Consider the following 20,114-nt stretch of genomic DNA (forward strand, 5'->3'; position numbering starts at 1 on the left):
AAAGATATTCTATTCCAGTATTTGATCTGTAACTCTCTAGAATTAATGTTTTATGGAAGTACTGTACTTGACAGTGGAAAAGGGATAGGAAGATGTGACCACTTATGCATTTAGACTCCTAATGATAGCTGTTATTCAAATGAAATGTGAAGAAAAACTGCCAGCAGCCTCACCCTAAAGCTTCTCTTGGATCCCACAGAACTTGGACTTCTGCATCACATCCAACCTTTGGCCTCTACAGAACAATGCAAAGCAAATAAAAATTCTATGTGAATGGCAAACACAATTCAAAATGAATCAAAATAATGGTAAAAGGAGGAGCCAAATATGGCTCACTTTTCACTCTTCTTTTTTTTCCATTGGCCTCATTTTTCACTCTTCTTTCAATCAGCTTCTAACCTCCAGCAGACATGCTGTTTCCTCCAACCATCCTATTTTATTTATTTGCTTTTGCCATCTATGGAGAACCAGACATAAGCATTTTTTGTCTCAAACATTGTGACTGTTATAATGGGAAAGGTGCGATCTAAAGATGTAGAGGTGGGGTATAACTGTTCTGACCCAATTTCCTGCTTCACCTTGACACTTGTGCTCAGTGTCCCTGTCCCCACTCACCTCCTGTGGGAGGGCTCCAAGGGCTGGCTGTGCACGCATCAACAAAACAGGGCAAAATATCTGGTTTACGTAAGAGGCTTTGCACCATGCTATCTATAAAAGAAAGCAGGTCAGACCCTCTCACACTCTTTTCCCTCTCTTTCACTTTCTTTCTCATGATCCCAGCTCCAGACCCTCCAACACAGCGAGACCAATGAAGGATCTGATGATTGGTGATATTCTTTGTACTCTCGCTCCCTTTCCTTTTTTTCTTTCTCTCCCCCCTTGCTTTGCCTGGGCAAAACTTGGCCAGGTATATTCTACCTCCCATTGGGTGTAGGGAGTTCATGGAAGCGTGTTGTGGCTTCTGGGCCAGCACCTTTGAGTAGTTTGTTTTGCAAGCTGAGAATGTAATGAAGTGTATGGTAAAAAATTAAGGACTTGGCTAGCCACCATGTTTGTGGAAATGTAAGAATTAAAGGGATTGTTAGCCAACAACTCGAGGCTCAACAGCGGGCTGGTTGCCAAACTTAAAAACGCAAGAGTTCAGTCTGATGAGAATTTACAACTAACATCACCCCTCTACTCATGAGTTATGACACCATTCCTGCTGTATTTAAAATGAAAGTAGGAATCTTTATGCTCATACATTCCACCTGCTCCATTAGATCTGGTTTACATGGATAAGCCAATCAGCAAAAGCAGCAGGTGGCATTTAGCTTGGCTTCTCCCACCTAACGGCCTGACAGGATTTGGTTTCATTTGGCTTCCGAGAGGCATCAAGTCTTTATTTAAGCAGGAAAAGACCGTCTCCCTTTCCTTCCCTCAGACAAGCGGCCTCTCCCATACACAGCCCTTTTTAAAAATCTGTTTCTCCACCGGTTCCAGCCACTCTCATAATCCTGTGAACATGCCTTTACATCCCTTTATCTTTCTTTGCCAGTCAGTTTTTAAGGTCTATTCGGTAACTCTAGGTAAACTCAATATGTGTAGTCTTTATGTAATTTATCACCCCTGAGGCCATTCCCAACACGACACTGTGCAGCCAGAGCTGTGCAGCCGTACAGAGCCCTTAGCGCCAGCGGTCAGAGCGCCAGGGGCTGCGTGTAGCAGAGCACATTCCGAGCAAGACTGTCTATTCTGCGCTGCTAAATTACTGTTAATTATCGCTTCGCGCCCTAAGCTACAGCCGGCTATTTTGAGGGACGCCAAATCCCACTGGCTGCTGCATCCCCACGCAGGGGCGAGCGCTGGGGCAGCCGCTGCTCCTTAAGACACCGACTGCATGCTGCGCTCGAACCGAGGATCCCCGGTCGCGGGCCCCGCCATCCGCTGCGAGGGGCGGCCCCGCCGCACGGCGCCACGGCGGAGCGCAGGCCGGGGCAGCTGAGGGGCAGGGCCGTGCGGCCGCCCCATCGCCGCCGCGGAGCGTGCCGGGAGTTGTAGTTCCACGGCCGCTCGGCCCCGTTTCCCCGCTGCTTCCCCGAGGGGCGCGGCGGCTCCGCCAGACCCCCTCCGGCCCCGCAGCTTCCCGGCGGCAGCGCTGCTCGCCCTGGCCGGGTATGCGGCCGCTGCTGCGGCGGCTTCTCCCCGCGCTGTGCTCGGCGGCGGGCCGAGCCCTGCTCGCCCGGCGGGCCGTGCCCATGGCGCTGCGGCCGGCGGAGGAAGCGGCACGGGCCGGGGCCGATGCCCGGAGCGCGGCCGGCGCGGCCCCGGAGCACGGTGAGAGGCGGCGGCGCGGGGGCAGAGGGCAGGCGCTGGCGAGACCCCGCGCCCGCCTCCCCCTGGGCTGCGGGCGGGCGCTGGAGCGTAGGGGAAAACTTTTCAACTTAATCATTAAGTTATTAATTTTGAAGTAGGGCTCTTGTTGATAGGGCTCTGGCGCTTCCCTGCCTTCCCCGCTCGGTCCCTAGCCTTGCCGGTAGTGCATGCATCCGACCTGACTGAACACTAAATCTACCTTTCTTTCCCCCAGGTTTACTACTACTCTTTTTCTTTTTAGTTCCCGAACTGTGTATGTGACCTGGCTAAATACTAACCCTAACTTTTTTTTCCACAAGAAACTATTTATTATTATTATTATTATTATTGTTATTGTTATATTTATGGTAACTGTAGTGCCAGCACTGGAGGTTCAAAATGTGTCAGCATAAAGACTGTCGACTTCTACAGCAGCTCTCAGTTAAATTGTCTCTAAAGGATTCATTTGTTATTAAAAATATGAATAGAAAGCAGCAGGTGAAAGCTCAGCAAGAGTCAAGGAGCCCCAACCTTCTTGCCCTCAGGCAGATGGGGGGGAATGGAAGAAGGTCCCTGCTCAGAGGGGTGAAAGAATCTGCTCCTGGCATCCCTTGCCTCCCCAGGTGCCATTACAGAATAGGTAGGAGGGCCTGGATCTTGAGAGTCAGGCAGACAACAGTGGAGAAGGTTTATCTGGAGGGTCTTCCAGACTAATGGAGTCAACCAGGTGGATCACAAATACACGCATTAAGAAAAAAAGAAGGGTAGTTGTAGTGGGTGACTTGCTTCTGAGGGGAACTGTGGGCCCTGTATGCTGGTTGGACCCATTCCACAGGAAAGTCTGATGACTTCCTTTGGCCCAAGTAAGGGATATTACCAAGAGACTCCCTGAGCTAATTCTGCCCACTGGTTACTACCCACTGCTGGCTGTCTAGGTTGACAGTGACAAGGTTGATGAGAAAAGTACCAAGGTAATCAAACAGGATTTCAAAGCATTTAACCACTTAGATGCACCCAAGTGTATGGATCTGGATGGGATCCATCCTAGGGTGATGAGGAGCTGGCAGAAGAGCTCATTACACCACTGTCCATTATCCATCTATCATCAGTCATGGCTAACCCAGGAGGTCCCAGGAAACTGGAGGCTGGCCAGTGTGATGCCCATCTGCAAGAAATACTGGAAGGAAGATCTAGGGAACTACAGGTCTGGCAGCCTGACCACAGTGCCCAGCAAGGTGACAGAGCAGATCATATTAAGTGGGATCATACAGCACAGGCAGGACAACCAAGGGATCAGACCTAGCCAGCACAAGTGTAGGAAAGGCAGATACTTCCTGACCAAACTGATCTCCTTTTATGACCAGGTGACCCACTTGGTGGATGAGAATAAGGCTGTGGATGTTGCCTACCTGGACTTCAGCAAAGTCTTCAACACCATCTCCCATAGCACACTCCTGGCAAAGCTGTCAGCCCGTGGCTTGGACAGGTGCACGCTTCTCTGGGTTAAGAACTGGCTGGACAGCCAAGCCCAGAGAGAGGTGATGAATGGTGCCACATCCAGCTGGCAGCTGGTCACTACCTGGTGTCCCAGGGATCAGTGTTTGGTCCAGTCCCGTACAATGTCTTTATTGGTAATCTGGATGAGGGGGTCAAGTCTTCCAATAGCAAATTCACAGACAAGATCAAGATGGGTTGGAGTGTTGATCTGCAGGAGGGTAGGAAGACTCTGCAGAAGGACCTGGACAGGCTGGATTGATGGGCTGATTTCAATGATACGAGGTTCAGCAAGACCAAATCTGGGTCCTGCACTTTTGCCACAACAATCCTCTGCAGCACTACAGGCTGGGGACAGAGGGGCTGGAAAGTGGGCCAGTGGAAAAGGACTGGGGGTACTGGTTTTGATTGTCAACAGAACATGTGCCAGCAGTTTGCCCAGGTGGCCAAGAAGGCAAATGGCATCCTGGCCTGGATCGGTGATAGTGTGGCCAGCAGGACCAGGGCAGTGATTGACCCAATGTTTTTGGCACTGATGAGGCCATGCCTCAACTCCTGTGTCCAGTTCAAGGCCCCTCAATTCAGGAAAGACATTGAGGTGCTGGAGCGTGTCCAGAGAAGGACAGTGATGCTGGGGAAGGGTCTGGAGCACAAGTCTGATGAGAAGCAGTTGAGGGAGTTGGGGCTGTTTAGCCTGGCGTAAGAGGCTCAGGGGGATCTTATCTCTCTCTACAACTACCTGGAAGGAGACTGTAGCCTCCACATGTGGGGATTGGCCTCTTCTCCCAGGCAACCAGCAACAGGACAAGAGGACACAGACTTAAGCCTCACCGGGGGAGGTTGTTGTTGGACATTCGGAAGAAATTCTTCATGGAAAGAGTGGTTAGATACTGGAACGGGCCATCCAGAGATGTGTTGGATTCATGTCTTTGGTTCTGTTTAAGGAAGGAATGGAAATGGCACTTAGTGCCATGGCCTTGTGGACAATGTGGTGTTCAGTCATAAGATGGACTCAATGATCTCACAGGTCTTTTCCAAACTAATTCATTCTGTGATAAACCTATTGAACACATTAACATAAACATAGTGAACAGGGAACAGTGCCTGAAGATGGAGTCTCACTGTGATCTGTGGTACTTATATGTCAAATAATAGAAGATTGTTCTATCTGAAACAGTAATCTGAATATGTAGAGAAGGCAGCTGGGATCAGAGCGCAATCAAATATGTTTTATTGCTCCTTATTTTTGTGGTCTCTCCTTTATGAGGTTGGTGGAACATGATTTTTTTTTTCTACAGGAACAGATGACAAATACTGGTGAAGATCAGCAGTCACTTAAATACAAATACCTACTCATATATGAAATTCAGGCAAATATAATTAAGCATGCAATTTAAAAAAAAAGAGTTTATCCTATAACAGCTCGATGGTCAAGGACTTCCTACGGAAGCTGGTTTTGTACTCTAGGTTTCAGATTATCAACATTATGTCAAGAAGTTTGAAAAATCTTGTTTTCAAGTTGTATTAGTGACTAGAATGCAATTCTTGAATTTTTTTTCTGATTTCTTTAATTAGTATTTTCAAAAAAAGTGAGGGAGTTTTTTTTTGGTAGAAGCACAACCTGTAGAATTTAGACACAGTGCCTGCTCACTTCAGTTTACTGAAGGTGCATTGTTAATTACTTTAGCTGGGCCTTTGCTGTTGTGATCAGGCTGCATTTTGCGAAGTGGCACAAATATGTTGCCTTTTTACCAGACAGAGCAAAGGAAACCTGTAATCTGCAATTTACACCCGTCAGATTTATGTGAGTCCTTGTTCTGTAGCTGATACTACCTTAACAAACCCCTTTTGCTCTCAGCTGATGATTCTGCAGTGCTGTATTTTGAGGTTTTCTGCCCCAGCCTGACCTACTTGTTTGTCAGTTTCATGAACCTCTGTCTTGGACCACTTTGATCTCTTGGGATCCAGGGTTGTTTTCTGTATGCTTGTGGATACCAGAAACAATCTGTTTTGCATGAGCTTTAATCGAAATGTTAAGTAATAATCCTGATATTGCTTTAGCATGTATTTGTTATGCGTAGTTCTTTAGTGTCTGCAGAGGGAACAAGTAATTAATCTAAATACTTTGTTTCCTTTGAATAGCCTGGGGGGATAAAGTTAGGTGTCAGGCTACAACCACAGAGTGATTTATGCTTCCCTGCTATAGCCTGGAGTGAATTAGCGTTTAATCCGGTTGTTCTTTTATTTATCTTCCCTAGCATAAAGTGATATGTGTAAGAAACATTCCACAGGGTGATAATCACCCACACTGGGTCTGTAATATCGATTTTATACATGTGTAGCCTTGCATGCCTTAAGAACACAGTGTACACTTTTGCTGCTGAATTTTCCTCTTAGGCCAGATTTGGGCCATCCGCACTGGTTCTGAGAGGAGCTTTGAAAGTGTGTTCTCTGTAGTAATGAGCTGTCCTGGGATAAACTGCAATTCTAACACATGGCTCCTTCCACGACAGTAATCCTGTTGTGGAGTCATCCCAAAAGAGTCTTGCTGGGTGCCTGATTATATGCCCATTTTTTGCTGCTAGAGAAGATTTTGCTTATTCTTCTTTTTTTTTTTTTTAAGGTATAACTTAATATGCCAATATTAGAGCTACTGATGCAGAAGTGTGAAGTAGATATAACAAAATGATTCATGCTCAGTTAGTACTCTTGGGGAAAAAGACTTTTTCAAAAACTTGCTAGTGGACATTATTCTGTCCTGTCTAACTTAAAATATTCTATGATTGTGATATTACTCTGAGGTAGAGCTTCATGTATATCTTTGCACATGCAGGATGTGTTTTCATTTACACTGACTTCCTTCTTTAGCTTAAATACTAAAAGTCAGTTTTTAGAATGAGAAATTCAGATTACTGCTGTCTGAAATATGCTATACTGAGTATACTGCTATACTGAAATATGCTATACTGAAATATGCTATACTACTGGGATATGCAGGAATAATCATCTCATTCCTGAATGATAGAGTCAGCTGAGAATGCTTTGTTGTATGTGGAATGATAGGATTCCCTTCCTGCTTCTTCATGCCTCATTTTCAGTGTGTTTACAGTGGAATTAATTTGCCAATGTTTGCACTGAATTTCATATGCCATTACTGTTATCTAAAATGAACTTTATCTGATGGCTGAAGCGTATTCTTTTTTATGATCAGTTATAAGTAATTTTTTTTGTAGTAATTTCATTTACTTGGAACCAAACAAGACCCTAGGTTATTAAAATCTAGAAAGCAGAACTCTGTTTTTTGCTATTTCACATAAAATGTTACAGTATTTTTACTGATCTGTTGACAAAGAAGAAGAACAGGATCCTTGCAGGGTTATATGTCAATATTTATTTGCTGATAATTAATGAAATGTTTACTTGGTACACTGCTTATGTATAATGTCTCTTAGCTGATTATATAAAAAAACTGAAACCAAGTGTGTTATTTTAAATATATTGCAGATGGGCTGGAAAATATACAGCAGAAGAAAATCTTTAAAGAGAATAAGGAAAAAACACAACAGAGTGAAGAGCCATGTGCTGCTGATTCAGTAGATTCTCTAATGGCAGAAATGCCATTTGTGGACACAGATATTGAAGATGAATGTGCTAGTAAGTACATTAAACAGAAGAAATGTGACAGCATAGACACATCATGCACTCAGTTCTTGGTCCTACCTGTTGGCAAGGACACATGGGCCAGGCACATGGGACAGTTTCCCTGCAAACAGTCCAGAACTTCTCTTTTTGCTATTCAGTCCTGCAGTACTTGAGCATAATAAGAGTTCACCCTTTTGTTATCCTGTGGAGCAGTGAGTCACGGAATAAAGACATTTCATATGTCAATTCACATTACTGTATGTGAGCTTCTCAGGTGATGGGTTTTGTGAGCTGTCCTTCAATATGTGTATTCCCAGCATGAGGCTGGAAGTACACTTCTAATTGGACAGTGGATGTTTGCAGCCTGGTCAGCTTGTGCGTGCATATCAGGCCATGTGGTGGGACAGGGTCTGTAAAGGCTCAAGGAAATGAGCTGAGAGAAACACAATTATGTGTGAAGAAAGAACTGAGGACACACACATTTCTTTCTCTGTATCAGAAGGTATCTCTGGGAAAGGAAGAGGTAGGGAGCAAATCTGTCTGGGATGATATTCTCTTCTGGGCTGGGTTTGGTTCCTGTGCTATTGGTTGGTTAGTCTTAGTCTACTACAACTTTTTGCGTTAATAATCCTATGTATTACTGCATTCTATATTTCAAAATGCAGACTGCATGGGGTTTTTGAAGTTTAGTATTGGCCCTTCTGCTCTACAGTCATGTCCATGTTCAAGTATGGACAATTTGCAGGCCTGTTGTCCGGCTGCATATGTTGGCTAAGGGAGGCTCAGTGGTTTGGAAGCCATGTGTCTGTCTGTGTTAGCAGTTTATAAACCTTGCTTAGAGGTGTAGGCTGTTAGTTCAGGTGTGGTACTTCACTTGTACGGCTGCATTAATTCAGGTCAGAGTCGGATCCCACTCAGACAGTTCAGAGCATAGGCAGAGCAGGTGAGTGGGAAGACATGCTCCAGTCAGTTGACTCAAGTCCAGCTCCTGTTGGTGTGATAGTAAGAGTCTTTGTTTAAATGTCTGTGTGCTGAAAGTGATTTTTTTTTTTTTTCTCCTCAGTGCATGCAACTTCTGAACTAAGTATTAAGAAGAAAAGAAAGCGGACTACTGGAAGGGAAATTGAAGAAGGCATTGAGAGAAAGAAGAAAAAGAACAAACAATATCGGCCAAATTACTTCATTTCTCTTCCAATTACTAATCCAAAGGTGATATTCTTTATTATACTAATTTGGTATAACCAGAATTACTTCAACAGCTGCATGTGTTTATAAGAACAGTGTTTGATACTGGGCAAAAAAAAAATTTCAGGTAGTTTTAAAGAAATATTAGCAGTCTATTCAATGAGTAATGTTATGTTATGTAACATTTTTGTGAATAAAATTGCTTTTCTAAGAAAGGCTGGAGGAAAAATACTTACATTTTTATTCAGTTTGTCAGTCTTAGGGATTTCACTGAAGCTGGCTGAAATTTCCCCTCTGCAGTGTTCAGTATTGCCTGTTTAGTTTTTCACATAGAATAAGGAAGAGACACATTCCTATTTAATTTAATGAGAAAAATTCTAGCAATATTTTTAGATTTCTTTATAGATAAAAATTTATGTTTGGATCTGTTACTGTTTTAACTTGGCAGTTTGTAGTTTAGCATTTTCCAGTAAAATGATTAATCTTATTTAAAATTCAAACAGCTGTTGTTTTAGTGAGATGTTGTTCAGATAAATTCAGGAAATGCAAAGAGCTCTTTAAGAAAATGTATTTCCTTGCAGTTACATGAGTTGTCTCATTTAGGCAGTAAATGAAAATGATTTCTTACATGCTGCAGGTTCTCTCTGGTACATCTTTGATATCTTTTGTGTCTGAAACAAGGAAAGTAGGTGCCTTATGTATAAAAAGTTGAACCCGGCAGTTTAATACCATTTGCAAATTTAGTTTGTGGGGTTTTTTTAATATCAGAAGCTATCTCAGATGAATTTTAACTTATATTAAAACTAATTAACTCATTTTAATTCAAATACATCTGTATTGTCAGTTCTCTGAAAAAGTAAAATAAGATTATGAAAATACAAAATGAGACTAAAATAAGTTTGAAAATGACACTGCAGTCTTTGATTCTTTGAAACATAATATGTGAAGAAGAGATTTTAAAGGTTGGTTTTATAAGATCCAGGATAGACTGTTACAAATACTGTAGGATATCTGTTGTGACATCTTATTTTAAAATATCTTTTCTTCCAGATCTGTTTAACAGGTTCCATGATTTAACAAGTGCAAGAATAATGTAGGTGTTATATAATCTCGTAATTGAGAATTCCTGAAGATTGTTACTATGCCCAAGGGTTGGTTAGGAAGATCTTAACTATGCTTGGTCTTTTATATGTCATTATTTAATCATATAATTTTTTATATGTCATTATTTAGTTATATCATTTACAGAGGTAAAGAAATTTACAGCTCTTTAAATTTAATCTCAGAGCATTTGAGAACAGCAGGACTTTGCTAGAAAGTTTTGTTTATACTTGCCTTAGAGGCAGAGTTGTTCTGAAAGTAGAAAATACACATTGGAATTTTTATAGGCAATATTAGCTGAAATTTAGACACCTGGTTTCTTGATAGCCAGAGTGAATCTGGTAATTGCTGATAGTATTTCAGTTGGTAATGAGAGACCTTTATTTTTGAAGAGCTTAATTTATTCCAGTGGAGTATTTTAAGCATACGTGTTGTTTATTTGTATTTTATGTAGTAATTTAAGCTTTACACAGAGGGAATTTTGTAATAAAGGATATTTCTGAAACATTTAATCAGCTGTTCTTCTTGGAAAATGAACAGTTTCCTTGTTTTCATTTTAATTGTTTTGAATCTTTAGAAATGAAAAGTGTTGTTCAATTAATTTTGAATTTATATTGCACTTTGCATTATTACTTGTGTAAAAATAGTTCAATAGATTATGATCATTGTATCTTTTTCTATTTGTTTGGGTTTGTTTTTTTTAAGTGATGACTTACATGATGTGTTATCACTTGGTAGGTTAGCCTTTCAGGGTTCTCCAGTCTTGACTATAATTGCTAGTGATCTGTTAAATCTTTAAAGCTTTACATTTACTTACTATCTTTGTAATAAGCGAAACAGTGTTATTCTATCACTCCTCAGAATAATGTATGTCAAGTAATGGGAGAGGAGATCTTGAAATCAATAGTTGAGGCTTTTTTTTGAAAAAAAAAAAATTCAGAGGGAGGAATTGTTAAGTGTGATGTGTCTTAGAATGGTTTTGAATTAGGTTAGGACATCTCAAGTAAAAATAAATAGCATGATAGCAGTTGAAATGTAAAACAGTACTTTGTAAGGTAATATAAATAACAGGTTAAATAGCAATTTAAAGTTTTCATTTATGCAGTGGGTCAAAGCTTGTTATATAGCATTGGAAGAGTCCTAGTTTGCTTCATTAGAATAGTACACTCAAATATTAAATGCACCTTAGATTTATTGGAGAAAACAGAACAAATCAGAACTTGTGATATGCATTGTGATGGCACACCTGTTGTTGTGTTACACATTGGTTGCATAACTTCAGGGAAAACATCTGAAAAACAAGTTTCTGAAATTCAGAAAAACTTACTTGAAAACTTTTTTTTTCTTTCCAAATAATGTTGATTGTGTAGGGCATTGACATTCAGCCAGAGAGAGAGGATGTGCTCAGCCTTCTTTTTATTTTACCTGTATCCAAAGGGCAGGATTTTTTATACTTTCTTGATGGATTCAGCAATAACTTTTCTCTGGAAAACTGAACACTGATAATTGGCTGTCTTTGGACTTAATCTTGTTCCAAAGCCATATTATTTGTTAGGTTTTTAGCTTGGTTTCCTGATAGAGTTTATACAGCTATGAGCCTGTCCATTGGGGGTTTTTGGGTTTTCAAACTGTTGTCCGATTTTGGACAGAAAAATTGACATCTCAGAAGTATTAATTTCCTACAGTTTTTGTGTCATTGGTGCTTGCATAAAAGAGTCAGCCTTGAAAGAACATGTTTTTGTGGCAGTACAACTGAAGGGAACTATAGGGGTATGGGGATGTGGGGAATTGGCTGCTAAACCAAATGCTGAGTAATATTGATCTCTTTCAGAGTTAGGATGCTTTTACCTGCTGTGAAATCACAGTTCCACATCTATCTTCTGTACTCTGAAGGGCTTGTACACATACCTTTGTATTTTTTCTTTTGCCAGCTCACAGATGCAAATTAAATAAATTGTGATTAGTATGATGCATTTAATTTTTGAGTTTTGTTTCTGGTTGTTTGTTTTTGTTTTTTTTTTTGCTTTAGCTTAAATAATTATTCAGTCAATACATTGTAATTAGCTGGGATCACATTTACTAGTTCTTTGCTTAAATATGGATTAAATTCCTCCTATATCTGAGACAATGAAACTATTATTTGTCCAGGATAAGATCAGTTCTGACATATGAAGGAAGATGGTCTTATTACAACATGATTTATGATAAAATGATGGTGGAATTTTCTTCATATGTCCTACGCTACTTAAGACACTTGTGGTTTTGTAAATGCCATATCCCCTTTTCTGGCAAGTAGCTTTTACCTTCTGTCCTTCTTCCTACCCTCACTAGCATCAGTTCCTTTGAGTTATAATTTAGTTATACTTATATGACACTACTAGATATCTATGGCTCATTAGGTAAAACTTCTGCATGGCAAAACTCATCTTAAGAAATTAAGTCAGGAAAATACTGAACAGTCCCATTAGATTGTGGGTTTTTTCCTCAGGAAATTTATATGTTTCTTATGATTAACAAAGCTACCAAAATATATCAATGCTTTTTTTGTACCTGAGAGCTACTTGTGCTTGTCTTATAAAAGTCAAGTCTGTACAGTACATTTGTGAAGTGTTCACTACTGAATTTCAAACAAGTAAACAGCAAAAAACTGAGATTGGAGTTTTCAACATGCTTCTTTTAAATTTTATACACCAAAGATGATTTGTCTGTAATGTCTTTGTTCACTGTGCTTTAAGAAGTAATTCGTTTTGTCAGATGGTCAGGTTCATTTGACTTGGTCTAATTTTCACTAACATACAAGAATTGTTGCAAGTTTTTGGTGTTTTCTTTTTTAAATTGCTACAATACAACGAGCATAATTCAAGCACAGTAACCATTTTGGATACAATTTATAGAGCATGTAAAACCATATAAATACTTTTAAATTTAAAAAATGTAATTCCAGAGATTTTAAAGAGAAGGACGGATGAAGTTAGAACTCTTCTACCTGTTGCAAGGAAATTTGTCTAAATATGTTTGAAGGGAGTATATACATTATATCTGTCTATTGGAGAATATAATCAGAATTGCATATTAGATATCTCTACAAATTATTTACTGAATATTCTTGTTTCGTATGTGCCCAGTCCTACAAAGATCAGGTTTTCTTCAGTGACTTACCTGCACATAGCAAGGTAGACATTTAGCAGAGTGGGCAGAGCAATTCCTTGAAGAAGGTTTTTGTTGGTATTACTGGCAGTATAAAACTGGATGATCTTAACCTGCTACAGGAGTTTATGATACTTATGGAAGGAAACTCCTATTAAGATGTAATGGGGAGTGTCCAGAGATTTATTAATCACTCTATTTGTACCCAGTTTGGGTTCACTCCGGTCAATTAGCACAGTTTTGTCAGTGGATAAAACTTTCTTCTGCTAGAATGATTTTAACATAAATGTTTGTTTTTAGTTTGAGTGCTTTCTTGTTCACTTGCATGATGGGATACAGTAATTGTTGTAGTGGCTAACTGTTGTTTCTATGTCTTTCTTCCCAGATTACTGACAGTATTCAGGCTGTCCAAGATGCAATAATACAAAAGGATCAAAGGCTTTCCAAAGCAATGGTTCGCTCTGGCTCATTGCATGTCACCATGTTAGTGATGCATTTAGCCAGTGAAGAAGAAATTAGCATGTAGGTATTTAGTGTACATTGGTATATACTAATAGTTTTGCTTAATTTAGTATATACTAGTATTATGTGTTCATAAAGAGACTAGCAGGGTTAACTGACACTTTTTTTTGTGCCATACACAGCCCTAATTTACTGGGGTTATTGAATGTTTAATTCATGTTCTTTTTAAAATGCTAGTCCTAATATTAGCCATTTTCATAACTTATGGTATGTCATGAATTCTGAACAAATTATGTGTTTTTCCCTTGTGTTTTTCCTACTGTGTGCTGACCTTGCACACACAGATTTCATGTTTGCTTAAGTAATTCTTTTAAAATAATGTTTTGATATAGGGGACGGGGGAATTAAAATCTGTTGAAGTGCAGATTGCTCCTAAGAAAGTAAGAATCTAAGGTAGAATGTAGGAACCATTTTGTAGTCAAGGGCATGCTTCTAATTAGTAGAAAGAAGTATTTTGGCTGAAAGTATTTGACACACCTAAAAATAATGAATGATCAGTATATCTAAATCTGTTGCCATGTTTTTACATGCTTGTTTTCTCTGAATGCTATATCCTTGAGATCTCTATACTCCTACCTGTCTTCTACTGTGAAGATGCAAATTTGTCAGCATCGACAGTCTGATCTAAGGGGAGAGAAACAGCTAGAAACAGAGAACAAAAAGGCAAGCAAAGGATACTAGATCTGGTTCATTCCCTCCCCTCTCCATCTGCCTGGTTAATGAGTAAACTGTGATAGCATCTGAAAATTCGTGAGAACAACCACCAGCTGTTTATGTGAGATTTTTTTTTGAGGGTTTGGAGCAAACTTTTTAAAAAAGGAGCATAGGATGGTACCTCAAAGCATATGTGCCTCTTCTTAAGAGTCCAAAACTGTATACCAAAACAAATATTCTCCACTTCAGGATATTCTACTACTTTGTGAGTCCCTTCTCAGCTTCCACTGTCTGAATGCCACCTAAGCACTGACTTACAGAGTTCTTCTCTGCCTCTCCCAGCAGAACTCTACAGTCCAGGCACTCAGAACTGTCCTCTAGTCAGCAGCAGCTTCCTCAGAGATTCACCCCTTCCCTGGCCAGATGCCTCCTATAGGTTTCTAGCTCAGCTATCCTCAGGTATTCTAGATTGCATGTTCTTTTAAATGAGATTTTTTAAAAAAATTCATAACTAATGTTTTTTTGTTTAATCTTCTGGGAGATCTGAAAGAGTAAAATGCTGAATTTGCCTTCTTCTTGCTTCACCAATTTTTGATACTAGGTTAATGGAAAGAGACTAAGATCCAGGTTGGCAAACAAACCTGTGTGTAATGTAGGGGGAAAGTAGACTCTCCAACAAAGTGCAGCTACTCAACTGGGCATCTGAGAGTTCACAGATCCTTAGGTTTGGATCCATTGAGTTACTTAGATATCTACAGTTTTTCAACTGTGTTTGCACAATAGTGCCTCTGTCTATACAGAAATGAAATGTGTTGAATGCTATTTGAAGTCAAATGCGTGATAAGAATGTGCTAAACATAACATTCAATTCAGCACAAAGCCCTTTGTATGGTATTTTAGTACATACAGCTTTCACCCTGAAAATGGAAGATCTGTATTCTAGGCCACTCTTTCTAAGGGAATCCAGACCTGCAATTCCCATGTGAGTTTCCTAACTGATTGACTGTGGTCTAGCCTTCATGAATACATTATACATCTCTTTTTGTAGGACTGTATGAAATCAGGAATGTGAGATTTTGAAACTAGAAAGAAAGCAAGCAGTCAAGACTCATGACAGCACTCCCTTCAAGCCAGGAAGTTCTACTCTATGCTGACTGTGCATAGTCATGGGATCAGGTGCTAGAAATCAGGATGCCTGCCTCCACAGTAAATGCCTAATTATGAGATTATAGTGACAAGTTTTTCTTGCTAGTTTTCTGTCAAAGCCTCTGTGAATCTCACCTTTGCATTACAAATAACAGAAATGGTGGAACTGAGTTTGGCTTTTTTTGTGAGATCACTTTTTCTAACAAGTGATCAAAATTAAAACTCAGAAATTTCTAAAAATAAACTTCATGAATTTTAAGCACTATAGTATTTACATCACAACAATATAGAAAGAAAGCAGGCATTGCTTCTATAATTCTAGCTTGTGTTCACATAGAATATGCTGTTTAATATTTTTTTTTATTTCCTTTTTGACTTTAGATCAAAGTGCTTGTAAACTTTTTCGGTATCTCTGTGGATTAATTGCACTGAGTGTAATTACTAGCTGGCATAGTAAATACTTTTTGGTATGGAATAACAAGAAAATACCATTGTTGTGTTTCTAGCTATTGACTCAGTGGAAATGTTTGTCCTTGTGCATTATTCTTACAAAACAATTGTTAGATGTTATGAAGTGGTTGATAGAATACAAAAGGCGAGATAGCTAGAGTGAGGTGACAGCTATTTTTCTGCATAGTTTAGTGTTTGCAAGATTATAAATAAAAGAAAAAGTAGAACTAGATATTCAATGCCACAGTGCTAAACTGAAAGCACAGTGCACTGTGTGGATTGACCTTTCATGGAACTCATTGGGTAGGCTTGGGCCAGTCAGTGAGTTCTGCAGCAGACCCTACAGTATGGAAATATAAATCTTTGTTCAGCTGAGGAACAGAGCTTTCCATGGACTTTCTGTAAAAAAGTCCATTTTTACATTTCTCATGTAAAAAATGTAAAAAATCCAGAGATGGATTTTAGATACATTCATGAATCAATACTTAAAAGCCCTCTGCAAGCTTTAACTTAATTTGACTCAGTGTATTTGAAATATCTGTACTTGTTTTGGACCAATTTTTAGGTTCGTGTTGGTAAATAAATCTATGCCTACTTGAAGTAATCTGACAGGTAGAACCAGTATTAGATGGTGTTTTTGAAAGATTTTGACGTGCAGCACATAAGGAAGACACAGGAACAGGCTTGTCTAACAGTGATAAGAGGGTAGGTAAGTGACAGAGACTACACTTCCACTAAAATATCTTTTACAAGGAACAAAGAACATTGGTGTCTAAAATGGCTATAAAGGAGCTAAAGTACTTCTAGCTTATAGATTAAAGCCCTCTAAAAAGACCACAGGAGGGCTCTGTCAATGAAGGCAATTCTGTCGTGTAATCAACCTTCATGTGTTTCTTAACTTGCCCTAGGTTCCAGTTAATGCACAGTTCACATTCAAGAGTCACCTTGTTAAACACAATGAGAATGTGTAGAGATTCTTGGAATTATACAGGCTTCAATGAAATCATTTAACCTGCTGTAGAAATCGGTGATTACTTTCATCCAGCTAGGACAGAAAAAGTAAAAATAGCTCTTATGAGCATTTTTAACCTATTACTGCCATCTAGTGTTTATAAAGTCTGCATTGATTTGGGGAAAAGATTAAATTCAGGTTAATTGAATAGAATTAAAACGGTGAGATGTGAGAAATCTTTTCAAAAACGCTAAAATGTATATGTGGTTTTTGTTCAGAATTTAAATCACTTTTAGTGCAGGTCAAAACAATTATTTCATGTAATTGTACATACACTTGATGTGGCTAATTAAGATGATTATTAAAAGGTTTGTAACCTGTTATTGCAGTTGGAGTGTGCGTGTCTCTTAGCTCTTACAGAAGGTAAATGCAAATAGAGATTGTACTTCTTTTAACATATAACAGTTCTCCATGAGCTTAATTGTAATTTCCATATAATTTTGTCATTATATATGTAATGCCACATCTCTTTATAATTTAACTAACACTGTTGTAACTGACTGAAGAAGAATCTTAGTTCAATTGACATATCGGAAGAGGAAAAAAATAATTGAAGAATGGAAAACTAAATGCTTCTGAGTAATCCTCTTATTTAAATGGGTTTCACAAAATAATAGGGACACTGTCATATTAGTATCTTGAGGACTGAGATAAACTCTTTTGAGGAGTTACACCCACTGCTAAGTCTGCCTTTATTGTTTGTTTGGTTTTACAGCACAATGTATTACCCACTTTACCTTTATAAAAAGGTGGTAGTAATAATAACAACTGTATTGGTAGAAATTAGTGCCAAAGTACTGCAGTAGAAAAAAAAATGGTACTGAAAAATCTTTGTTACGTGTATCAATATAATGATTAATAGCACTATTAGCAGCAGAAATATATTTGACATTGGTCTTTTCTTTCCTCTCAACAGAGCAGTTGGTGCTCTTTCAGACAGCAAGGATTTTGTAGATGATCTCCTGAAAGGAAAAAGAGTGGATTTGTCTTTTGAAGGAATTGATCACTTCAGAAATCAAGTTGGATTTGTGAATTTGGCAGAAAATGATCATACAGCACTACTTAAGGAAATAGCAGGTACAACTTGTCAATTGAGTTTAAGTGTTTTAAAGACTTCTCAACAACCTAAATGAGAATGGAGCATAAAGATAAGTTTGTGCTAATTTAGTCAATATTAATTTACCTTTAACAACTGTAAATGCTACATAATTAATTTCCTAGCCTACTTTGCATATTTCAAAAGGATGTTAATGAATTACAGACAGTACTGTTCTCTGATAACATTTTATTTAGTATATGTAAAAAACATAGTGCAAATTTGTAAATGGGATGTCAAGACTCCATGCTACCTTGTTTTGGTCCCATTTTTATCTGCCTATGAGTCTATACTTAAACTATGTTGTTTACAGATATTTAATAAAAATTCTCAAAGAACAGTACTGTCTGTAATTCATTGGTGTCCTTTAAAACTATCCCAGCAATTCCAACTATTCCTTGGAAAGATTCTTTAAAAGAGTTTTTCAGTATTGATGAATTATCTTTTGTGTTCTGAGGAATGTGAGGTCACACCATTTTTTAATAGAGCAATAACCCATTTTGCAGAGTAGCAAGGACTGCTGCTGTCACACTACCTCTTTGCAGTCTAGCACAGAGGGAAAAATTGAAAAAGTCTTTATTAATACTGTGTTTTGTCTAGCAATTCATTCGTTTCTGAAGTGCAGCTAGTTTGACCTTTTACAAAGACCTCAGTTGAATTTATTAAGGAATCACTGTTTTGCTACTTCAAGATCATGTATGGCTTCTGCTACGTTCTAAGGTGAATTTTGATTTCATGTTGTTATTTTATGTTGTACATGCATGAAGGAGAAATATTGAAAACATAATCAGTAGAAAATAGATGAAGTTAAATTAGCTTCCAAATGGTAGGAAACAATTTAGTTCCACAAATTCTATAGAGAAATCGTTTGATAATAACATCTGAACGTGGTCATTGCATGTCTGCTAATACCAGTGTAGATGTAGGTTTGCCAGAGATGGAAGTCCAGGAAAAGCAGAGCTAATATGAATCTTCTGTTTGTTCTGATTTCCTAGTTCCTTCCCAAAAACCCATTAAAAGATGTTAGCATCATTTAATTATCTACCAGGAATAGTGCTAAACAGTTCTGACAGAGGTTTGAGGAGTATTTTAATAACTCTTTGTCAGTCTTTTTAGAAATTGTGTGCTTACAGGGACATATACAATTACAGGACATTTTGAAAAACTTTCTTTCTTCTGCTTTGCTGCACAACAGAATATTTGAAGGACTGTTGTGGTTTAGTCCCAGCTGGCAGCTCAGTGCTGCACAGCCACTCGCTCACCCTTCCCCAGCCATTTGCGGGACAGAGTCAGAAGAGTAAAAGTGAGAAAACTTGTGGGTTGACATAAAGACAGTTTAATAGGGAGAGTGAACACCATGTACTCAGCAGAGCAAAACAAGGAATTCATTCACCATTTCCCATAGGCAGGCACATATTCAGCCCTTCAGTGATTCAGCAGGGCTTCATCACTCAGAGTGACTTGGGAAGACAAATGACATCCTCCTTCCTTCTTCTTTATCCAGCACTATATATGCTGAGGGTGATACCATACAGAATGGAATATATCTGTGGTCAGTTGGGGTCAGCTGTCCCACCTGTGTCCCCTCCCAGCTCCTTGTGCACCTCCAGCCTGCTTGCTGGAGAGGTAGGCTGAGAAACAGGAAAGGTCTTGGCTCTGTGCAAGTGCTTCTCAGTAGTAACCAAGACATCCCTGAACTAACAAACCTCTGTTCAGCATAAATCCAAAAAATAACCCTATACTAGATACTATGAAGAAAAGTACCCAGCCAAAACCAGTGCAAATACTAAGTGAATTTGGAAAAAGTAATGAAGTGCTTAGTTTTTATTTTGATAACTACATTGTAAATGATAATTGAAGCTGATAGAAGTGAATAAGTGAATCCTATTTTTTTACCTACAGGATTTGCAGATGTTGTTTTTATGGATTAATGATGCATGTTATGGTCTGACCATGAGAGGGAGCTTGTATTTCACAAACAGAAAAATTACTCTTCTGTTTATACCTACAAATATTTCATTTGCTTTTGGTCTTTTGATTTTAAGAAATGTTTATTTGTTGGCTTAAATACTTTAATACAGTTAGGACTGTGCTGTAGTACAACAGCCAGTTAGGCTGACATGCAGTACAACTGACTTAGTAATTTTCTTTAACTTTAGTTGTGTACAAATGACATTTAGTCTAATCTCTTTGAATTGATTTCTTAGCAGTCCACATTAGAGAGTGAGAGAAATGGAAAGTTAGTCATACTGCCCATCTTCTTCTCTAGATACATTACAGCTTTACTTGAGCATAAACTTACATTGCCACCATACCAAAGCAATCTGACCC

The 20,114-nt window shown here is 38.9% G+C and overlaps 1 protein-coding gene across 4 annotated transcripts in view; it reads left to right on the top strand.

The window, feature by feature from the left end:
- The first annotated feature begins 2,007 nt into the window (after positions 1-2,007).
- Positions 2,008-20,114, top strand: part of AKAP7 (A-kinase anchoring protein 7) — an 81,294-nt gene continuing 63,187 nt past the window's right edge. For 2 of the 4 annotated variants that reach the window (XM_038132278.1, XM_038132279.1), the window contains exons 1-5: positions 2,011-2,316; positions 7,333-7,482; positions 8,534-8,679; positions 13,289-13,425; positions 17,604-17,764. In XM_038132278.1, coding sequence (XP_037988206.1) covers positions 2,157-2,316; positions 7,333-7,482; positions 8,534-8,679; positions 13,289-13,425; positions 17,604-17,764 — 754 coding nt within the window. In that variant the 5' untranslated portion in view covers positions 2,011-2,156. Of the gene's footprint in view, positions 2,317-7,332; positions 7,483-8,533; positions 8,680-13,288; positions 13,426-17,603; positions 17,765-20,114 lie in introns of all 4 variants that reach the window. The other 2 variants (XM_038132280.1, XR_005256356.1) reach the window with 2 other exon arrangements.

This window comes from Motacilla alba, chromosome 3, assembly GCF_015832195.1.
Source record: "Motacilla alba alba isolate MOTALB_02 chromosome 3, Motacilla_alba_V1.0_pri, whole genome shotgun sequence".
In the NCBI taxonomy this organism is placed as follows: domain Eukaryota; kingdom Metazoa; phylum Chordata; class Aves; order Passeriformes; family Motacillidae; genus Motacilla; species Motacilla alba.